Source organism: Periplaneta americana, chromosome 3 (assembly GCF_040183065.1).
Source record: "Periplaneta americana isolate PAMFEO1 chromosome 3, P.americana_PAMFEO1_priV1, whole genome shotgun sequence".
In the NCBI taxonomy this organism is placed as follows: domain Eukaryota; kingdom Metazoa; phylum Arthropoda; class Insecta; order Blattodea; family Blattidae; genus Periplaneta; species Periplaneta americana.
In genome coordinates this window covers 122,968,650-122,990,014 of record NC_091119.1, presented here as the reverse complement: position 1 = coordinate 122,990,014, position 21,365 = coordinate 122,968,650, and the positions used below count along the sequence as shown (strand labels likewise).

Below are 21,365 nucleotides of genomic sequence, written 5' to 3'. Positions count from 1 at the left end.
ATTTGTCAATTTTATATGTGAAATTTTTGTCGATTCCTTAATCTCCCGTATTTTCTTCAAAAAATGTTGGCATCCCTAGACCTGCTTGTGATGTCCGTCCGCCTATTATAATTGTACGTGAATTTAACACTACAGTATCACTCTCAGAATCCGAAATCTTGAAAAGCAGTCAGCTTTGTAAGAGCAGTGTGAATGTAAGCCATTGTTTGCCCAGCAGCCCACATCGGATGATATTTCCGGCGAGTGAAAGTCGCAGACACTTTCTCGCAGGCATGGCGGCAGTTTTCTCCTCACTACTCGTATTTTTGTTGTTATATTATTATATTACTTTCGCTGATTACAGCTTTCCTTTGCCAGGACTGTCACTTTCAGTGGTAATATTACCTACTGGAAATGATGAAGTCTTACACCGCCTAGATCATCTGCTTTGGAGCACACGTAACAATGACATAGCAACTGGTTTCACTGTCGTCGCCGTCAGTGCCTGATTGTTCCACACTAACTGATTTTGTGTATATATCTAGGCAGTTGAGGGGATTCCCTCTGTTCTAGCGTCGTGAAAGTGCATCGTGTTACGCAGTACAATGAAGTGAATACTTTACACACTTCAATGAGGTTATCGGCTTTAAGCATTCTAGACCGACGGAACTATACAGATGACGCTGTTTTTTGTGTGGAAAGAGCAATTCCTCTCTGAGAAGGAGAGATCGCGGACAGTATTTTAACGAAACCCATATCAAGTTGTAAGGTCTGACGAGTACATTCCAACATAATAAGTTATGGTCAGCCAGTATGTCTATATTAAGTTATAGACGTGCATGGTCAACCAGTATGTCAAAAACGTAGATCATATGTTAAACGATGCCGTCATTAGCCATTATAGCTTTCGTGATTGCATCAGTTGCAGCTTGTATTCCATCAGTGGGCCAGCCGAGCTGCTAATATCACAGATTACTACATTACATTATAGGACTGCGGTTGATGGAATTTGCAGTGTAACTCTGTGTGTATATTTTTTTATGAAAGAGGACATTTTAAGTGAACTTTTCATACTATATTATATTCCCTAATGTAAAGATATTACAAAACAATAATAAATTTAGTGTTTTGCAGATGTCCCAACACTGAATTTGAAAATAATGAACAGTAGTGGCAAAAAAAAAAAAAAAAAAAAAGAAAGAAAGAAAGAACCGGACCGACCCTTGTAGCTGATTTCAGAGCCTTGTTCACTCCAGAGCACTATAAACTGGCAACTAAGACTTTTGTGGTTCGAATCCTGCCTGGGAAGGAAACTTTTTTTGTTCCTTATTCAAATTTATTCCCAATACTTTTCGATTGTAGCTATATTTTACTACTTAATTAACTTATTATTCCCAGAACATGAATTTTACCAGCAATCGAAAAGTATTGGGAATAAATTTGAATAAGGAACAAAAAAAAGTTTCCTTCCCAGACAGGATTCGAACAACGAAAGTCTTAGTTACCAGTCTATCGTGCTCTGGATTGAACAAGGTTCTGAAATCAGCTACAAGGGTCGGTTCGGTTTTTTTTTTGCCACTACTGTACAGTTAGTTCCGAAAGTCTTGTCCCCCCCCCTTATTTGTATGTTGATGTGCATCCATTTTGAACATGTCATAGCAGATGTGTGACAATGGTTGATACTTCACGTTCCAGCTTGTTTAGTGATCCAGAACATCAGTATGGGACCATCATTGTCGCGGCACAAAATGATGCGGCGCCATGTCTTGTGTGAAATTTTCCTCAGCAAAGGCGGTGTGATTTCCCTGAATGCCTCCCTAACAGCTTGCTTCAAATCTTCAATTTTCTGGTATCGATGTTTCGAGACATGCTGCTTAACCCTCAACTGGTATTGCTTTTTAAATGCACGTTAACGATACCTATCCATATGGGTCTATATTGACCCATAGATACCAGTTGAGGGTTAATTATTCCCCAAACGGAAATCACACCGCCTTTGCTGCGGAAAATTTCACACAGGACGTCATGACACCGCATCATTTTGTGCCGCGACAATGATGGTGTCCATACTGATGTTCTGGATCACTAAACAAGCTGAAACGTAAAGTATCAACCACTGTCACACATCTGCTATGACATGTTCAGAATGGATGGACATCAACATAAAAATAAGGGGGGAGGGGTGACAAGACTTTCGGACCTTACTTTAGTTTATTTTTCAGTCTGTATTGACTTCCAATTATTTGGTCAGATATGGTGCCCCTCCTTTGTGCCGGTGGAAATATAATATTCGGATCCTTAACTCTTGTGTTGTTGTTGTTGTTGTTGTTGGTGGTGGTGGTGGTGGTAGTGGTAATAAACTATTGGAGATTGGTTGAAATAATATGAGAGGCTAGAGTATAGATAGGGAACCTGTAACATTGTCCCTATCTATCGGATTATCCAAAATTTAAATAAAATGTTTTAAATGTGGCCTGCACTGGTGCATCTACCCTAAATAGGAAATGTGTTGGTGTTTTTGTTCAAGAACCGATCTATGCGCCACGTCCGCAACGTAGCATGCATAATGTGCTGTCCCGCATGGAGAATATTACCGGTCCTCTGGCAATCCTCAAGAAATGCATGGATCAACGTGTCAGAATCAAGGTAGAGTATATGCAACGTTGGCATAAGAAAATATCAGTATTATTCTCAACTCATGATTCATGAGAGTTCCCATACGTCATAAATAAATTATTCCTCAAAATAATTAGGAACCGGTATGATTTAGTTCAGTATGATGCGATTTTTTTTTTCAACGCGTCACACATGCAGAATATCTGTCTAGTCCTGGAGAATAGTCTTTGGTAGCGGATCCAACAGATCGACTCTTCTCTCCTTGTCTTCCCTAATGATAAAGCCGATACATAGCTTCTAAACGTCGGGCGTTTCTCAATCAGGAACAAAATTCGGGATATACAGAGTGATTCAGAACCTCTGGAACAAACTCTGGGGGATCGATATATCTCGCAGTGAGGATCATTTTTTGCAAAGCAACCCATGTTCTCCGATGCCTCGTCTAGGAGCTACGCGACATCGAAAAAAGACAGGTTGTAGTGACATTTACAGTTAATTATGAAATTAATTATTCATTTATTTCTTCAAGTACCCTTGCGGACAGGTTACAAGTGTCCTGTCATTTTGCTGCCCCGTTTGAATGGAGCGCTCTTCGAAACACGCTTCCGCTGCTCATGGAGGATGCACTCTTTACGATGTGAGGGGACATGTGATTCAACATAACATCCCAACGCACTTCAACCTTGTTGTGCGAACACATCTGAACATCTAGGGGAGCAAAGGATAGGGAGAGCCGGACCTGTTGCGTGGCCAGCGTGATCACCCGACTTCATATCCTTAATATTTTTTTCTTTTGGGACATGCGCAGTAATACACCACTCGAATTGACACCAGAGAGAAACCGACTATGCGAGTATTAGCGGCTTTTGGTCAAATTCGACACAGGACGGTAACCACTGCTACGACGGTGTAATGAATGTAATCAGGTTCAGGATTGACACTTGAACACCTATAACTTGTCAGCAAAAAAACTTGAAAAATAATTCATTTCATAATAAAATTGTTAATGTCACTAAAAGGTTTGCTTCGATGTCGCTTAGCTCCTAAACGAGTCATCGGAGGACATGAGTTGTTTTATGAAAAATGATCCTCATTGCGAGATCTATCGATCCCCAGAGTTTGTTGCAGAGATCCTGAATCATCCTGTATAACAAACTTGTGTTAATTTTGAAAACGAAAAAATAAACGCTGCTGTATGCATTTTGGCCAGCGATCTTTTATTATTAAAATAGTAAGCATTACATAATTGCCTACTTTCACTGACGTTAATATTTTATTATCCTTTTACGTATGTAATAGTCTTTAAATACATAATAAGGGCATATGAAAACTTAATATATGGCATAGTCCATAATAGTTCTAAAAGTATATACATATATGTAGTATTTTTTATTGATTGTCTTATTCTAGGTAGCCACTTCGACGTCATCTTTCATAACTACTGTTCTTTATATATTTCAGAATGACGAATACTGAAACTTATAGTTAAGACCATAATAATATACAATACTCTGCTATTAAGAACATGGGTTATTCTATTCATTTTATTCATGTTCTTCAAATGAAAAATCACTTTATGTACCTACGTTACCGTAGGTACATATTTTATGTTAACCGTTGTGTTTTTAAATTAAGGTATCATTACAGGTATCTATGGAAATACCTTGATACTTAAATCATGACATTATGTTTGAAATTGGGAAATCTTCACAATATTATGTCGATTACTATGGGAATGAGTTTAACATTTTTCATCACTATTGTGTTAGAATTTAGTGAACTAATAATAAAGGAGAAGATGAGCTGATATTAAATTCGTTAAAACTTTCTGTTTGCAACATGAAGATGCATCAAAGTTAGGAAGTCAGTTATGAAGATATTTCGCTTCGAATTAAGTTCTTGTTCTCTCCTGAAGTGGATTAACGTTATTGTTGTCATTGTATGTAGAAAGGTGGGGTCACTGACGTGTGACAGAAGAGTGGTGAATTTGGCACGTCATAGCTGAAAGCTTCTATACCCTTCCAAAAAAAAATTAGTTTTTGTATAATACGGTTTTAAGCACTTTCTATGCATAATGATTCCATTGTGAATGGTAGTTACTGTTTTATTCGAAATTAAGAACATTACTCCCACGCACTGAATGGATATTAAAAACTATCGGGTTTCACTTGTCATGATCTCTCCCCCTCTCCTCACGTAAAACCGTGTTTTCCTTTACAAATGTGTATATCTTAATTTAATTTTTACGTGCCGAGTCATCGTATATGGTAGAGTGGTTATCATGTTTATTCAGAGATCCTAGGTTCGCAGTTCAAACCAGACATATTCTGGTGACTGATTTATAAGAGCTATAAAATTACTAAAATGGTTCTTTCGAAAGAAAAAGAAAATGGAGAGTCCTGTATCTACATTGGCACATAAGAGAACCTTGCCCATGAAGGAGGCGACTATAGGTAAAATTTACCAGCCGTCTCTCGCCTATGATATAGACTAAATTAAATCCTCTTTTAGGTGCCCTTAGAAATGGAAGTCAATCCTTTTAGTCTTGTAGGGTGGTATTCATAGACATTTCGCTAGCCCGCGCTACCAGCGTGCTAAACTATCCCCGGTTATCGACTGATTACTTGTACAGGATTCATATCATATCATATCGCTAACACTGGTTTATGAATACGAAAAACGTTAGTTCTCTGATCATCCACCGGAAGCCCGCGCTAAGAATGTCTATGAATATGGCCCTTAAAGTTCAGAAGGTCTACGTGACCACATCTGAAAGCACTGGAGCTGTCTAACCAAATTTTACATGCTGGAATCGTTTGAAGTCTTTTTCGGGAAATAATAATAATAATAATAATAATAATAATAATAATAATAATAATAATAATAATAATAATAATTTCGTACTCCAAATCTGAGACAGAAACGCTTGGAGCAGTTCCTGGACAACTAAGAAACTCGATTATTTTTTAGTCGGTTATTTCGATGCTTTATTTAACTACTAGGTTATAAATATAGCATCTTTGGAATTTGTGATAGCGAGAAAATATTTGGCGAAATGAGGCCGAGGATTCGTCATGGGATTACCTGTTGCCCCTTTTGTTGGGAAAACCTCGGAAAAACGCCAACCAGGTAATGAATCAACGCTCCTCATCAGCAAGAGAGCTCGCTACTGCCCGAACTACGTAGGAGGCAAAACTCAATTATAAAATCACACATTTGGAAATATAAGCACTAACACCAGTACATTTATTAAAATTATTTTAAACGTACTTTGAGGGAGCATTGTCACACAGTAAAATAACGTACACTAGACGGATATGTGCTTGTTTGAACGTAACGGAGATATTGCTATGAATATTTTTCTCGATATAATCAACAATAAGACTGCCATTTCGATTTTATTTTATTCTAAATATGAACTAAGTCCTGACCTCACAAACTCCTAAAGACAGAACAGTCCAAATCAAGATAATAATCAGTGATGCTATTTTTAGTTGCTTATTTAACGACGCTGTATCAGCTACTCGGTTACTTAGCGTCGATGAGATTGGTGATAGCTAGATGGTATTTGGCGAGATGAGGCCGAGGATTCGCCATAAATTACCTGACATTCGCCTTACGGTTGAAGAAAATCTCGGAAAAATCCCAACTAGGTAATCAGCTCAGGCAAGAATTGAATCGGCAGGCAAGCGCCTCAGCCTACCAACTTACGCCGATGGCTCGAATGATGCTCTTATGATAAGTCCATTATAATACGTTAACGATAGTAACTATGGTGATAAATAATGTGGAATTGTGGATTCACAAAATATACAAACAGATACGTAATAGAACACGTAAATCACAGATGTATTTACTAATTGAAACTGGAAACAAAGGCGCACGGGGAATACGTGGAGTGTAGATGAAATAAACAGCGCATCACGTCATGACTTAGGTTTGGTTCATACGGATGGTTGCCATGACTAAGCGCTCTAAACAAAGAACTATCAAACCCAGAATAATTTTAATATTGCAGTTAACATTTCCTATACTTTACTTTGCTTGACTAGTTATATAAGGTGATGTGAAGCCCGTACTACAATGGTCCTTTATTTAATGTCATCTCTCAACCACGGAAGTTATTCAAAGTCGATGAGACGGTTGTACTGCGATATAGAAAGAGATATTGAACAAGAAACAGTAGTGCTCAGAATCGGAGACCCAGTCATTATTGATGAGCCGATGTGGGATGAAGAACGTTGTATAATTATGACAGGAGAGAAACAGAGCACTTCAGTTTTCTTTATGAGCAAAAAATTCAGTTTTGAATTGTCGGTATCCGAATCCGGGACTCCGACGTGAAAACTGTTGAACTAGTTATTCGGAAAATGTTAATTGAATAATGAAATCGATATACATACGCTCGCGCAAAAACATTTTCAACGGTAACTTCAAAACGACGCGTCAAAAGACATAGGTTGTTTAACAAAAAGGGTTCCTTATTGTTAGACCTATCACCCCTCAGAACTTGTCGCAGAGGTTTTGAATCGCTCTGTATAATTTAATAATTAGCTACCTATGTCAATAAGTAAATTATTTACGCTTTTCGTACGGTTTCTTTTTCATCACGTAACTTGGTGGGACTTACGTTTCATAGATTCAGCATTACATCCTGCACGTTAAAAACAGATAAAATTAATACCGCTGGCCAAATTTGAATCTGCGTTTATGGAACCATGACTCTTGGAGGATGTAAGTTAAATACGTATACAGCACGACTGTGATGATGTTTCTTTATAGTAACTTGAGCGAAACGGATTTAAGAATAAGAAAAAAAAAAAACATACATGCCCAAGTTTTAGTATCTCACGTCATTTGGTCTGCATGGCTGTGGTGTACACAGTTCACGGGCAGCTTTATTGCTGTCATGGTTTAGATTCGAAATCCACTTTAGTAGCAGTGGTAGTAGTGTTGGTGTAGTCGGCACCACTTTCCCTTTGCCATATTCAATTTGACAGAAGGCTGAGTGGACTTCGGGGCCGTTCTGAAAATTTCGATTACGAGAAAACCCTTGACACCTCCGGGGATTCAACTCTGGACCTTCTAGTCCGTAGCCAATTACTCTACCAACTCAGCTACTCAGCTAGCAGCAGCAGCAAAGGACGCTTTCAATAGAAAAGGCAATTCTGCATCGAAATTCAACATGATCGTGAAATGACCGAGAAATTTTGTCTGGAGCTCTCGGACAGGTCCTTTTAAATGCCGTAAATCTACTACACAGACCATCCAACTTTCCTTCCACAGAAGAAGCCATGCTAATTTTATCAGCCTTTAAAATTCATTGCACTGGGCCGGGATTCAATCCGCGAACATTGGGTCCAACGAACAACGTGGTAACCGCAAGATCATCATAGACGACATCCGTGTAAGATGTGGGTGTTTATTCGTTTACTTCGAGTTATCGTAGGTGGAGGTTCGACGTTACGCTGACCACATGTTGTATTGGAACACGAGAGATCCAACAAATGAGGGGGGGGCAGAGCCCGCTTTCACAAATTGCGCCCACTCTTTGACCTCCCGTCTGATCACTTTTACCTCAGTATAATGATTCAGCATTCACCTCGCGTAATAATGCATTAGCGAGGTCATGCTGGCTGTGGGCCTTCATTTGTGAGTCGCACCGACAGTGCAGACCTTGGGGTCCATCGTAAACCCTTTCAGCGGTTATAATAGTTACGTTATCACTGGCCTTACACCATCATCCGGAGTGGTGAAATGTTATGTCACCTCGTTACACCTATAAAGTTGTGTTGCCTACCTTTTTTGGCTGAATGTGACAACTGTACGCTCTTACCCATTTCCCTCGTCCGCAAGTTTTGAAATTCTGAGAAAATGTCACAATTTACTTCTTAGACTTATTTTTGAAAATTGCTCCTGGTATATGAAATTTGAAAATCGTTTGAGTACATATTGGCCTATTTCTTCTTCGTTTTCTATGACTACCGATGTCGTTTCTTTCGTTACTGTTATACCAAGGTAATTATAATGCGAATATTCTAACAAGCGAAGGCGTCAATAATTTTTAATTTGAGATGGGCATTCGGTTGAGCAGAGCTTGTTCAGAGTGAGCTGATATGATTGAATTGGTGCATAAGTTCGTAGCGTGAGCACCAACCCAATATTATGGACATTTTTTTACATAAAATATTAGTACAGATTGGCATACGACTGATTTACCAGTTAGGGACCACCTAGACGAGAAGAAAATAGTCGAAGTTGAAAATTAGGAAAGATTTAATAAATTAAAACACATTGTTAGTTTATGCATAACGATGAGAAAAGTTGCGAAGTAATCACCAAGGAAAAGTGAGCTAAATAAGACATCAATTAAATAATAAGTTGTAAGGTAGTTGCTAAGGAAAAGTGAGCTAAATAAGACATAAATTAAATAATAAGTTGTAAGGTAGTTGCTGAGGAAAAGTGAGCTAAATAAGACATCAATTAAATAATAAGTTGTAAGGTAGTTGCTAAGGAAAAGTCAGCTATGATTGATTGATTGATTGATTTATTGATATAGTTCACAAGTACAAAACTTAATAATATAACAAAAGATCTATAAACAAATGTAGTTCTACATACTAAATATACAATTTCCTAGACTTATTATTTTAACTCAAATCTCAATAATTTATTGGTTCAAACTTGCACTTACGTCTGAGAAAAGTGAGCTAAATAAGACATCAATTAAATAATAAGTTGTAAGGTAGTTGCTAAGGAAAAGTGAACTAAATAAGACATAAATTAAATAATAAGTTGTAAGGTAGTTGCTAAGGAAAAGTGAGCTAAATAAGACATCAATTAAATAATAAGTTGTAAGGTAGTTGCTAAGGAAAAGTGAGCTAAATAAGACATCAATTAAATAATAAGTTGTAAGGTAGTTGCCAAGGAAAAGTGAGCTAAATAAGACATCAATTAAATAATAAGTTGTAAGGTAGTTGCTAAGGAAAAGTGAGCTAAATAAGACATCAATTAAATAATAAGTTGTAAGGTAGTTGCTAAGGAAAAGTGAGCTAAATAACACATAAATTAAATAATAAGTTGTAAGGTAGTTGCTAAGGAAAAGTGAGCTAAATAAGACATCAATTAAATAATAAGTTGTAAGGTAGTTGCTAAGGAAAAGTGAGCTAAATAAGACATCAATTAAATAATAAGTTGTAAGGTAGTTGCTAAGGAAAAGTGAGCTAAATAAGACATAAATTAAATAATAAGTTGTAAGGTAGTTGCTGAGGAAACGTGAGCTAAAAAAATAAGTTGTAAGGTAGTTGGTAAGGAAAAGTCAGGTAAATAAGACATCAATTAAATAATAAGTTGTAAGGTAGTTGCTAAGGAAAAGTGAGGTAAATAAGACATCAATTAAATAATTAAGTTGTAAGGTAGTTGCTAAGGAGAAGTGAGTTAAATAAGATAACAATTTAATAATAAGTAAGTTGTAAAGTAGGTGCTAAGGAAATGTGAGCTAAATAAGACATCATTAAAATAATAATTAAGTTGTATGGTAGTTGCTAAGGAAAAAGTGAGGTAAATAAGATACCAATTTAATAATGAGGAAGTTGTAAAGTAGTTGCTAAGGAAAAGTGATCTAAATAAACAACAATTATACAATGATTAAACTGGGTTGCAAGTGTTTTACAACAAATTTCAGTTGCTCTTTAATATTTTTATGGAGTTGGATGGGGTGTGCAAAAGGATGAACTGGGCACTAGTCTGACACAGTACCTTCAGCCCATTTTGAAATGTATATAGGTTGAAAAGACCCTAAGTAAGGACCTTTTGGGATCTGAATCAGGGAAATCAGTTAAACATAAAAGTCTAATATCATTGTGGTCTTTTGTGAACGGGTTCTGAGAAAAGTAGCATTTTTAGTTGAATTTTGGAATGGTATTCCAAGAAAACGAGACACGTTGGAGAACTGATGTTGAAGGATTCTGTAGAGAAAATACCAAATGCATCCTTTATTGGTTTGTTGCGCAACATTGGCGGTTTGGCCGTAATTTCATTGGAGACAGGTAAAACATTGTGACAGTGCATTCAGTGACGGTAGAAGCAAGTTGGACAAGACTAGAGCTGGAAGGGGGAAATGCACAGCTACCAATTTCCCCCTGTGACGCTTTAGATTACCGAACTTTCAGTGCAATTATGTACATAATTTCGCGATTACCGCTGCTGTTATGTGAATACCTATTGCAGTATTGCCATCTGTTCGCTTTTATTTGTATGAACAGTTCAAAAACTTGTGACCACAATGATATGAGACTTTTACGTTTCATTCCCCTTCCTGAGTCATATCTCAAAAAGACCCTAGACTAAATAGTCCTATTACACCAACACAGACAACTGGCTACTAGGGTCGTTTATTTTCAAATTTAAATTGCAGCCGTCTGAATTTTCCCAATATTTTAAGTTATATTAGTTATAGCCTGTACGTTTTATATTAATCCTTTATTTACCGACGCTGTATCAACTGCGCAGTTACTAGTTATCTAGCGTCGATGCTATTATTTGATAATAACGAAATGGTACTTGACGAGATGATTTTGTGGATTCGCCGTGGAATTACCTGACTATGTCTCACGGGTAATCTTTATATGAAAAGAGTTAAAGTCAGGATAGAATAAGAAATGTCAGAGGGAAGTGGAGAAGGAAGATGAGTACGGCAATGATGCCCTTTATCTCTTACTCTGTACTTGGAGGATTTAGTTAAGAACTGTTTTCAGAACATGAGAGGAAAAGCAGAATAAAGTACATAAGATTTGCTGTTGAATGGCGTTGTTAGTAGAAGAAAAAGGAACATCTTCTTTGGACCTCTGGAAAAAGAACTAAGGAAGAGACTAGTGAAGTGCTTTGTGTGAAGTGTTGCATTGTATGGTGGTAGAAATGTGGACATTACGACGAAGTGAAGAGAAACGACTAGAAGCATTTGAAATGTGGATATGGAGAAGAATGGAGCGTGTGGAATGGACACATAAAATAAGAAATAAAGCTTTGTTAGAAAGAGTGAGTGAAGAAGAGATAATGCTAAAACTGATCAGGAAGAGAAAAAGAAATTGGTAAGATCACTGGCTAAGAAAAAAACTGCCTACTGAAGGATGCATTCGAAGGAATGATGAACGGGAGAAGAGTTCGGGATAGAAGAAGATATCAGATAATAGACGACATTAAGATATATGGATTATATGCGGAGATTAAAAGGAAGGCGGGAAAGAGGAAAGTTTGGAAAATGCTGAGTTTGCAGTCAAAGATCTACCCTTGGGCAGAACACTATGAAAGAATGAAAAAGCCTCACGGACGAGAAAAAAAAAACTCAACCAGACAATTAGCCGAAGTAGGATTCGAACCCACCCCCGAGCACAGCGTCGGAGCTCGAGTCTGTGTAGTCCTCAGAACTAAGTCAGTGAGTCCACAGCATAATTTACTTTTATTGTTGTTGATATGCAAATACTACGCTATTATACTGTATAATTAGATGAACTGCATCAGCGGAGGGGAGGAGGCCTGGAACCAATCCTCGTGGATTCCGAGAGACGATTGTGATTAATAAATCAATCATCAGTTAGGCATTATGGAGCATATCGACCCCGTTCCGATTTCACAAAGTGCCTCCCACTCTGTTCTGTCCGTGGCCAGAACTTCTCATTATCAACGTCAACCCCCATCTCCAGGCAGTCTTTCGCGATCACATCCTTTCATCTATTACTTGGTCTTCCCGGAAGTCTTTTCCTTTCGAAAGTGTTTGAATATACCTTCTTTACACTTTGCTGTCATCCATGCGCACCACATGACCTGCTCATTGTAGTCTTTTGGCATTTACGAATTTTGTGATTAAAGATCTGATGCAGACCTATAATTCATGGATGTCGTTGTTCTTAGAATTTTCACTTATTTTCAGTTGAGTCAAAACTGGATCGAAAATCTTCTACACTTTGTTTTCGAAAACTATCAGTTGACTGTGACTATATTTTATTAATTCTTAAATACAATTTCATCGCTATTATACATTGAATACCTGTAAATTGTTGCACAAATAGTTTACATTAGGTATTACAAATGCATAGTTCATACAGAGTGTCCCAAATTTATGTATACACATTTTGAAACACTATTTCTCAGCAACGAGATGAGACAGAAATGCGATTTTTGCGGTTTTGTATTCCTTAAGCCCGTATATGTCCAAAATGGCCCCCTTCCGCCACAGTACACTCCCAACAACGACGTACAACATAGCAACATACCAACTGGATTGATGCTAATGGAATATCATTACAGGCATGTTCAATCTGAACTCTCAGTTCCTCCAGTGTTTGTGGTTTTGTGGCGTACACTGTGTCCTTTAGAGTTCCCCATAGATAGAAGTCTGGAGGAGTTAAATCCGGAGATCGAGGCGAGAACTCCGCAGCACTTCCTCTTCGTCCTATCCATCTCTGGGTCGTCCCCATTTAGTGCGTGGACAAGTCTAGAATGTAAGGCTTCCATTTTTTGAGCTCGCAAAATTCGATGAACATTGGATTTGCTGATACCAATCTCACGAGAACATTGCCTCATTGACTTCTTTGGGGATTGTGCAAAAGCTGCATGACTGCATCAACACTCTCGTTATCGGTGGAACTTCTCTTTCTTCCGCACCGCCCTTTCAACACATGGTCGTTGTTCCTGCAGTAACTCCTATGTGACATATTTATCGATTTTCATATTTTTGCTCTATTAAATAACTTAAATAGTGATACAGCAAATAATAAAATCTCCTATATGTAATTACATTTCTTTCTTTTGAAAATTTAAGAATTCACAGTTTTCTATGTACTACTGCCATAGAATGAATAAATGTGTTTTTCCTTCCTACTCAACAATTTTATATTTTGCATATAGGAGTTATTTCAGGAACAACGACGACATCTTGCACCGTTCCGTCGACTTCAAACTTGATAGTTAACCTTATTGATGGTTGTGTTCCAAATTCAACCCTCCAAAGTCGTTGAACTTCAACAACATTCTCCACTTTCCAATAACATTTCAGTATCAACTTAACATTCATCAAACGATAATTGCACCGCCATGTTTGTTTATAAATAGATGAACATGTTTCCATGCTTTCCACTCCCTTCTGAATCATAAACCGCAAAAATTGCATTTCTGTCTCATTTCTTTGCTGTGAAATAGTATTTCAAAGAGTGTACATCAATTTGGGACACTCTGTATTTAACTCTACGAATATCCTAGCAACGGTTCATTTCTAATTATCAATGTACGGTAGCTCTGGGTAAATAACAGTGAATTACACTGTTAGTTTAAATTACACAGTTCCTCAAATGTGCGTGATTCTGACCACTGAGGGGATAGGCCTACATTTTTCCTATTCAATATGACGGAGAACCACTTCCCTTTTCATGCCGAGCCCTTCAACATTTAGAAATGCATCTGCATTCACTTTCTATCGCTCCTCACGGCCTTACAAACATCCATATCATCTCTGACAACTTTTTAAAGGACAGCTCAGTGAGTCGGCAAGATTTCAATGATGTTCAATCAAATTTCACGATATTTACAAACATAAAATTCTCCCACGCAGAGTGGTAATAAAAAGATGCGTACACCGCTTTCAGTCTCATAACGAAAAATTAATTTTCAGATTTGTACGGAAAAATATTTTTAGGCTTCCTGAATATGTTGAATGATCTTTCAGATATTTTTTTTATCTAATGGCGGATACTCTATTTTGCGTCATTCACTCAGGCGTCCCCGTATAGGCTATAAGTAACGCGCCGAAGCTGTATTTTTTTTTTCACCATCGTAGGCGTCACCCTCGGTTCATCATGGGAGGCGAACTATACCCAGTCGAACTATACCTTGCACCTGACAGCTTTGCGTAATGTTGGTAGCGAGAGATGCGATGCTGCTACAGTGTTCAGTACACAACAGCTGACTTAACTTACGCAGGGTTTACTGTTCTATACCGCTAATTCAAATGACAACTATTAAATAACTCCATTCTTTATTACTGTCCTCTTAGAAAGCCCTAAAGTTTTTTTTTATGTCCGCTGCATTACATTATCTGCAGGACTGGAGGACGCCTACACAGGGTGTTTAAGAAGTATCCAATGTTTTAGGAGGTATAGTATGCATCAAAACAAGAAAATAATGTCTAATAAACATGGGTCCTACAACACATACTTTCTGCGGTCTGTACATTTGTTCATAAGAGGTGCTCAATTCATGGCAATGCATTCCTCTGCCCTTTGGCGTAAGGAATCACGCACTCTATAAAATTTGTTGTTAATACGTTAATAACAGTCCTGATAACGAGCCCCAGTTAATCTCTGTGTAGCACGTATGGCCCTATTAATCTATCACCAAGAACGCCTGCCCATAAGGTGACTGAGAATCTGTGTTGATGCCCTGTTTCTTCAACTGAATGACAGTTATTTTCAGGAGCCCACACATGCTGATTACGAAAATTCACAACACTGTTTCTGCTTAACCCCGCGCTCATATTCGCAATCAAACTTTCGTTTTCAGTATTCCTTGCAACATATCAGTATTCCATGCCAGAGGTGTCAACTACGTTATGATTATTTGGTAGTCTGCTGTATTGTAGGGCATAAAAATGCATTGCCATAAATGGACGTCACATTTAGCACCTCATATGAACAAGTGTTCAGATCTCAGAAAGTATGTGTTGTAGGACCCATGTTTATTAGATATTATTTTCTTGTTTTGATGCATACTATCACCTCCTAAAATATTGGATACTTTTTTTTTAACACTCTGTGTACGGACAAATTACTTCTCCTGCTCGTAAAATTGACGTTTTTTGCACCAATTCTGACGTCTACTATTTACGCAAAGGAATGTCACTACGTGAGTTATCAATTTCTCTTGCGAAATTTCATAGCAGCGCTACTATTTATTTTTAACTTTATAACACTAACAACAAATTAAGCACGTGGTAATAATACCATCTAACACAGCATGCAGCAAACTGGCAACACATCAGCGCTCCGCGTAGTAGCAGTAACAGCTGATAGAAAATACTACGTTCTGATTGGTTTAGAAGGTTACCGCACAGAGTTCTTCAACTTTTTCATACAAAGGGTTGCCAACGCAAGTAACGACTGTCAAGTGCAACGATACAACGGCATGGGTATACATAGTTCCTCACGATGACTAGTGGAGCAATGGTGGAATTCCAGTAGGAAAAACGGGAGCATCCTGCGAAACCTGCCACCAAGTACCACCTATATCCACCACAAATTCCATATGGACCTGCTGAAATTCGAACTGGAGTTACCAGCGTGGAAAGCCGACTCTATAGCCGTTCGGCTAACGGTGCGCTACGTTTGAAGACATCTAAAAGGATAAACCTTTTCGTAGTTGATTTTGTATTATTAATTTAGGCTGGTACGGACACCTGAAACTAGATAGCTGGATATCATAAAAAGATTTGAAGAAGTTAAGATATAATTGGAGGACAGTAGCGCAGAATCGATGAGCATGGCGGAAATTCATTGAAGAGGTCAAGATGCTCTAGAGGACTGTAGCACCAGGAAAAAAGAAGAATTTAGGCTATACATACATACATACATACATACATACATACATACATACATACATACATACATACATACATACATACATACATACATATATACAGAGTGTTTCATAATTCCTATTACAAACTTCTAGGGGTTGTAGAGGGGATCAAGTAGATAAAGTTTTGATTAGGAACCCATGTCCGAAAATGTATCGTTTCAATGCAAAACAGGTTTGAAGATTGAATTGATTTCACATCTCCCACTTCATTAGAGACAATGAGCTCTTGCCAGTGTGCACTACAGGAGTCTCATAAACAAGATTCTTCATGTGGTCCCAAAGGAAAAAGTCGAGAGTTAAATCTGGCGACCATGGTGGTCAAGGAGTTGGATTACCTCGACCTATCCATCTTTCCCCGAATGTTTGGTGGACATGTTCGCGGACGGCAAGTGAAAAGTGCGCGGGTGCGCCATCATGTTGGAACCACATTTGCTGACGTAGTGCCAGTAGCAAATCTTCACGTAACTCTACCAGTACCCCTTGCAGAACCTGGGACCTGTTAAGCAGTACGTGTAACCACTCTTGTAGTGCACACTGGCAAAAGCTCATTGTCTCTAGTGAAGTGGGAGATGTGAAATCGATTCGATCTTCAAACTTATTTTGCATTGAAACGATACATTTCCGGACATGGGTTCCTAATCAAAACTTTATCTACTTAGTACCCTCTACAACGCCTAGAAGTTAAATGTATCGAAGATATAATACCGCTTCCTGTTTTATTTTATCCAGTAGCAGTTAGCATATTCTTTTATGCAGCATTCTTCCTGTCAAGATTTTACTGTTCCAATATAACTATTTATTGTTCGGGGAACGTTTAAGTGGACACCTATTCAGGAAAAAATCCTTTACTTTTCTGTAATGTGTCTACGCATCTTTCTCTTTAGAGAGGGCGTGCCGATGCTGCCCGTAACATATCATTGCTCCCTAGAGACAGCGCCAGCGAACCGATGCAACTCGCAACTTATTATTGAAAAATAAATAAAGTTTGAATATAATCGTATTTTTATTACATTCACTAGTGGCTTGAGCAGCGAATGCTGCATTTATTTTCTTGCAACGGTTACGATATTATTAAACGTTCAAGTTTTATGTTTTTCGATTATTCTAAGATGATTCACATCAAGCGGTTGACTTACGATCATTTGAAATCACACAACCACGAACCACTTAAACGTTCTACGCAATTATAGGAGGAATTGTACTAAACTCTTGCTATCTTTTTCTAAAACTGGTTGAGTTGGGTTTTTTCATTGTTGTAGGACAGTATTTTAGGATACAGATGGTTGTTCTTTGTGCTTTTAACCAATAATAATAATAATAATAATAATAATAATAATAATAATAATAATAATAATAATAATAATAGTTCTTTGTGCTTTTAACCAATAATAATAATAATAATAATAATAATAATAATAATAATAATAATAATAATAATAATATAATCATTATCATCATCATGAGACCGGAAGTTTAGGCATTATGAATCATTAAAATAGGCAGGCAAAAAGGCATCATAAATAACTAAAATAGGCAGGCAAAAAGGCATTATAAATAGCTAAAATACGCAATAAAAGGCAATTACAAAAACCTTACACTAGATCCACAACCTTGCACTTTCCACAAAGGGATTTCGGCAGCAAGAAAAGCTTTACATACGTCGAATGCAAATTGAGATTTTCGACTCGATGTTGCAATTACTGTTGGAAGCAATGAAATCTTCTTCCCAGTAGCCTTGGAAAGTGCATTTTTGTGTTTGGTTGTACTGATATGTTGCGATATGAAATATTTACCTATAGCTACAATAACGTCGCAATGAAAACTGAAAGAAAAATAACCGTTAAAAATAACGTTAGACCCGTACTCATTGTTGCCTTGCCAAATAAACACAAGCGATAATTAAAACGCTTACTGTTATACACTTGCACGGCAGCACTCATTGTTGCAAAGAGAATATGAACTGACTGAAAGACAATAATATTATACATTCGGTGAAGTCACTTTCATTGCAGCGGTTAGAAATAAATTAAAATATACCTTAGGCAATTTTTAATAATAAATTAATAAATAGTAGATAAATAATCAAATAAAGGCAAAAAAGCGTTTATTTTGTAAATTAGGCATTTATATTAAAAAAGGCAGAAAAGGGCAACATAAAACTGTGTGACGTTTCAATCACAAAGTATAATTCGTACAGATTTACGTTCAAAATGAAGATAGATTTAACACATTTAAAAAGGCATTCTGCCAAAGTTCCGGTCTCTGATTATTATTATTATTATTATTATTATTATTATTATTATTATTATTATTATTATTCAGGGAACGGATTTATATGGACTAAAAATATATGAAATATGTAAATATATATGTAGTTATTTTTACCAAAATATGGAATTAAATATGGATTTTTACCAAAATATGGAATTAAATATGGACTTAAAATTATAAAAAAATGACTATGTACGTTAAATATTGGTACATTTTAATCAAACTAAACAAAAAATATAATGGACGTACCTTATCTTCCAATGTAGTTTCAACAAAACACAATTTTTATTGTCTGTTACCATAACAATAGGTTACAAACATTTCTTTCAAGTGCTGAAAAGTGAATCTTCTTCTATTGTCTCTGAGGATAGATTTATACTGACTAAAAGAGCGTTCGACGTCACAAGAAGTAACTGGTACATAATTCAATTTCACAATGTCTGCTGGGGATAAGTCCAAGTTAATCTTCACTGTTGATTCACCACTCATCACAGCAACAACCTTTTGTAGTTCTTCATATCCAGGGTTTTTTGAAAGTACAGTGTCCACCTTAGCTCTTACTGCATCTGCAACTTTACCTCTACCACGATTCAGTTGTTCCACAGTACTATTTATAATTTCAAAACTTTCAGATAGTGAAAGGTGCCTATTTTGGAGACTTTTGAGCGTTTTTATGATGCATGAAAATGTATGCTGAATGTGAGCTAAGTCATTCTTCACACTTATGTCACAGGTAACTGTTTTCGCAGTATCAATTGAGACTGCATCTTCAGAGTCCAATGCAAGGAGAACATTGTTAATAGAGTCTATATGTTCGGCATAATATTCAACTGCTTCTAGCCATGTACCCCATCTAGTTAAAATTGGCTTTGGTGGCAATGGAATTTCAGGGTACATTTCTTTCAACACGTTAACTCTACTGGGAGCTTTGAGAAATACTTTTTTCACTGATGAAATCAACAAATCTACTTTAGGGAAATTGTCTCTGACCACTTCTGCCACACGATGAAATGCATGCGCCACACAAGTAAAATGAGTCAATTTAGGATATACAACAGATAATGCTTGTCCAGCTTTGACCATATAAGGGGCAGCATCGCTAATAAAGAATAACACATTATCGTACATAATACCCTTTGGCCACAGGATACCCATAGCTTCGTTGAACAGTTTAACTATAGTTTTGTTATTGCACTTTTCTAGAACATCACAATGTAAAAGAATTCGTTCAGAATATTGTTCACTTAACAAACCGATAACTACATTACCAACAAGTCTATCTTCTTTGTCGGGAGTCTCATCAATGGAAACCCAAATTGAACTATCTTTAATTTCATCTCTTATCTTCTGTATTGTCTCATCGTAGATGGATGGAGCATACGTCTTCCTAAGTGTTGATTCATCCGGGATTGTATGTTGAGTATATTTTTCAAGGAATTCCCTGAAGACCTTATTCTTTAGTTTGTAGAGAGGAATATCAGCAGAGATGAGAGAACGGCACAGGTCGATGTTAAACTCAGATCTTACATTCGATGTTGTTGGTTGTGTTAAAAACAATTGTCTCTGCTTGGAATTTAGTTGTTTGTTGGCCTGATGTTTACTAGTTGTAATGTGTTGTTGCACCAGGAACTTTTGTGTAGATGATACTGCACACTGACACAAATTACAAAATAATATTTTATTGTCAGTTGATAAACCATCTTCTTTAAATTCTGAAATGTAACTTGTTAGTTTTGATTTTAAATTGACTGAATGACGTACTTTTGGCATATTTACCGTCTTTATAGTATGATTTACAAAACTGAACCTATGTGTACTCTGACTGGCATTTAACTGTTGAGCTGCACAACTGAAGTCTGTTAAAAATTTTAAATTAAATTAATACAGTTTTGTAACTTACTTTCCCATTGTTGATAGGACTGCTAATTTTCAAATAACTCTGATGTTAAAGGGATTACTGAACATGTGTTTAAATCTCTATTGTTGAAATGTGTTTTTAAAAGTTAATGGAATTTTGTTTTGTTTTATTGTTAAACCTAATATAATATGGACTGTTTTATATGAAATATGGAAAATATATGGAAATTAACGAAAATATGTACTAAACTCTAAAATATGGAAAAATATGGAAAATAAAAGTAGGATTTTTCAACCCTACACATTGTGAAACATAAAGATAATGCAAAATATAAATTATATTAGCTTTATAAGTAAATATGTATTTACATATAAATCCTTTCCCTGATTATTATTATTATTATTATTTATACCCACTTTTAATAACCATGGTAGTTATGTTGTGTAAACAGTATTCGTTAAATTATTGTCCGATTTTTAGACATTTCTCCAGTCATTTGTGTGCAGTTTTACATATTTTTCATCATCATCATCATCATCATCATCATCATCATCATCATCATCATCATCATCAGATTATTTACAATCGTGGTTTACATTATTTTTGTCTTTTCCATGTAGACATTTTTTCCGAGACTAACTCGATATTCCTTTCACCATCTTCATTTAATCTTAGAGAACACATCTGGTTTTTTAAATACTTTTCTATTATAAACTAACAAAGTTCTTCACTGACAATAAACATGTTAAGTTGTGGGGACAGGACCAAAGCATTTTGAGATGAAACTTGCGGTGAGTGAAAAGTAATTATAAAAATTTTAGTGGTACCAAGAGAGTGTAGCTAACAGTGAAGAATTTGGAAACAATTGGGAAAGATGAAGGGGGTACACAAGGTCCTTCGATGAACTTGGAGAGGTCCAGGCAGGGAGTCCAAGGCCTGGCGACCTTGCCGTTCGCGCGGGCCACGCATGTAAACACGGGACTGACTTGTGCTCTTCAAGGTGATTGTACTGTTG

The 21,365-nt window shown here is 36.8% G+C and overlaps 2 protein-coding genes across 5 annotated transcripts in view; one reads left to right on the top strand and one right to left on the bottom strand.

Annotated features, from left to right (window-relative positions):
• Eip74EF (Ecdysone-induced protein E74) overlaps window positions 1-21,365 on the bottom strand; it is a 1,140,187-nt gene that overhangs the window by 563,638 nt on the left and 555,184 nt on the right. The gene's annotated exons all lie outside the window — the stretch shown is intronic.
• Lsm11 (U6 snRNA-associated Sm-like protein LSm11) overlaps window positions 1-21,365 on the top strand; it is a 90,913-nt gene that overhangs the window by 12,819 nt on the left and 56,729 nt on the right. For both annotated transcript variants that reach the window (XM_069821503.1, XM_069821502.1), the window contains exon 3: window positions 2,507-2,625. In XM_069821503.1, coding sequence (XP_069677604.1) covers window positions 2,507-2,625 — 119 coding nt within the window. The remainder of the gene's footprint in view (window positions 1-2,506; window positions 2,626-21,365) is intronic.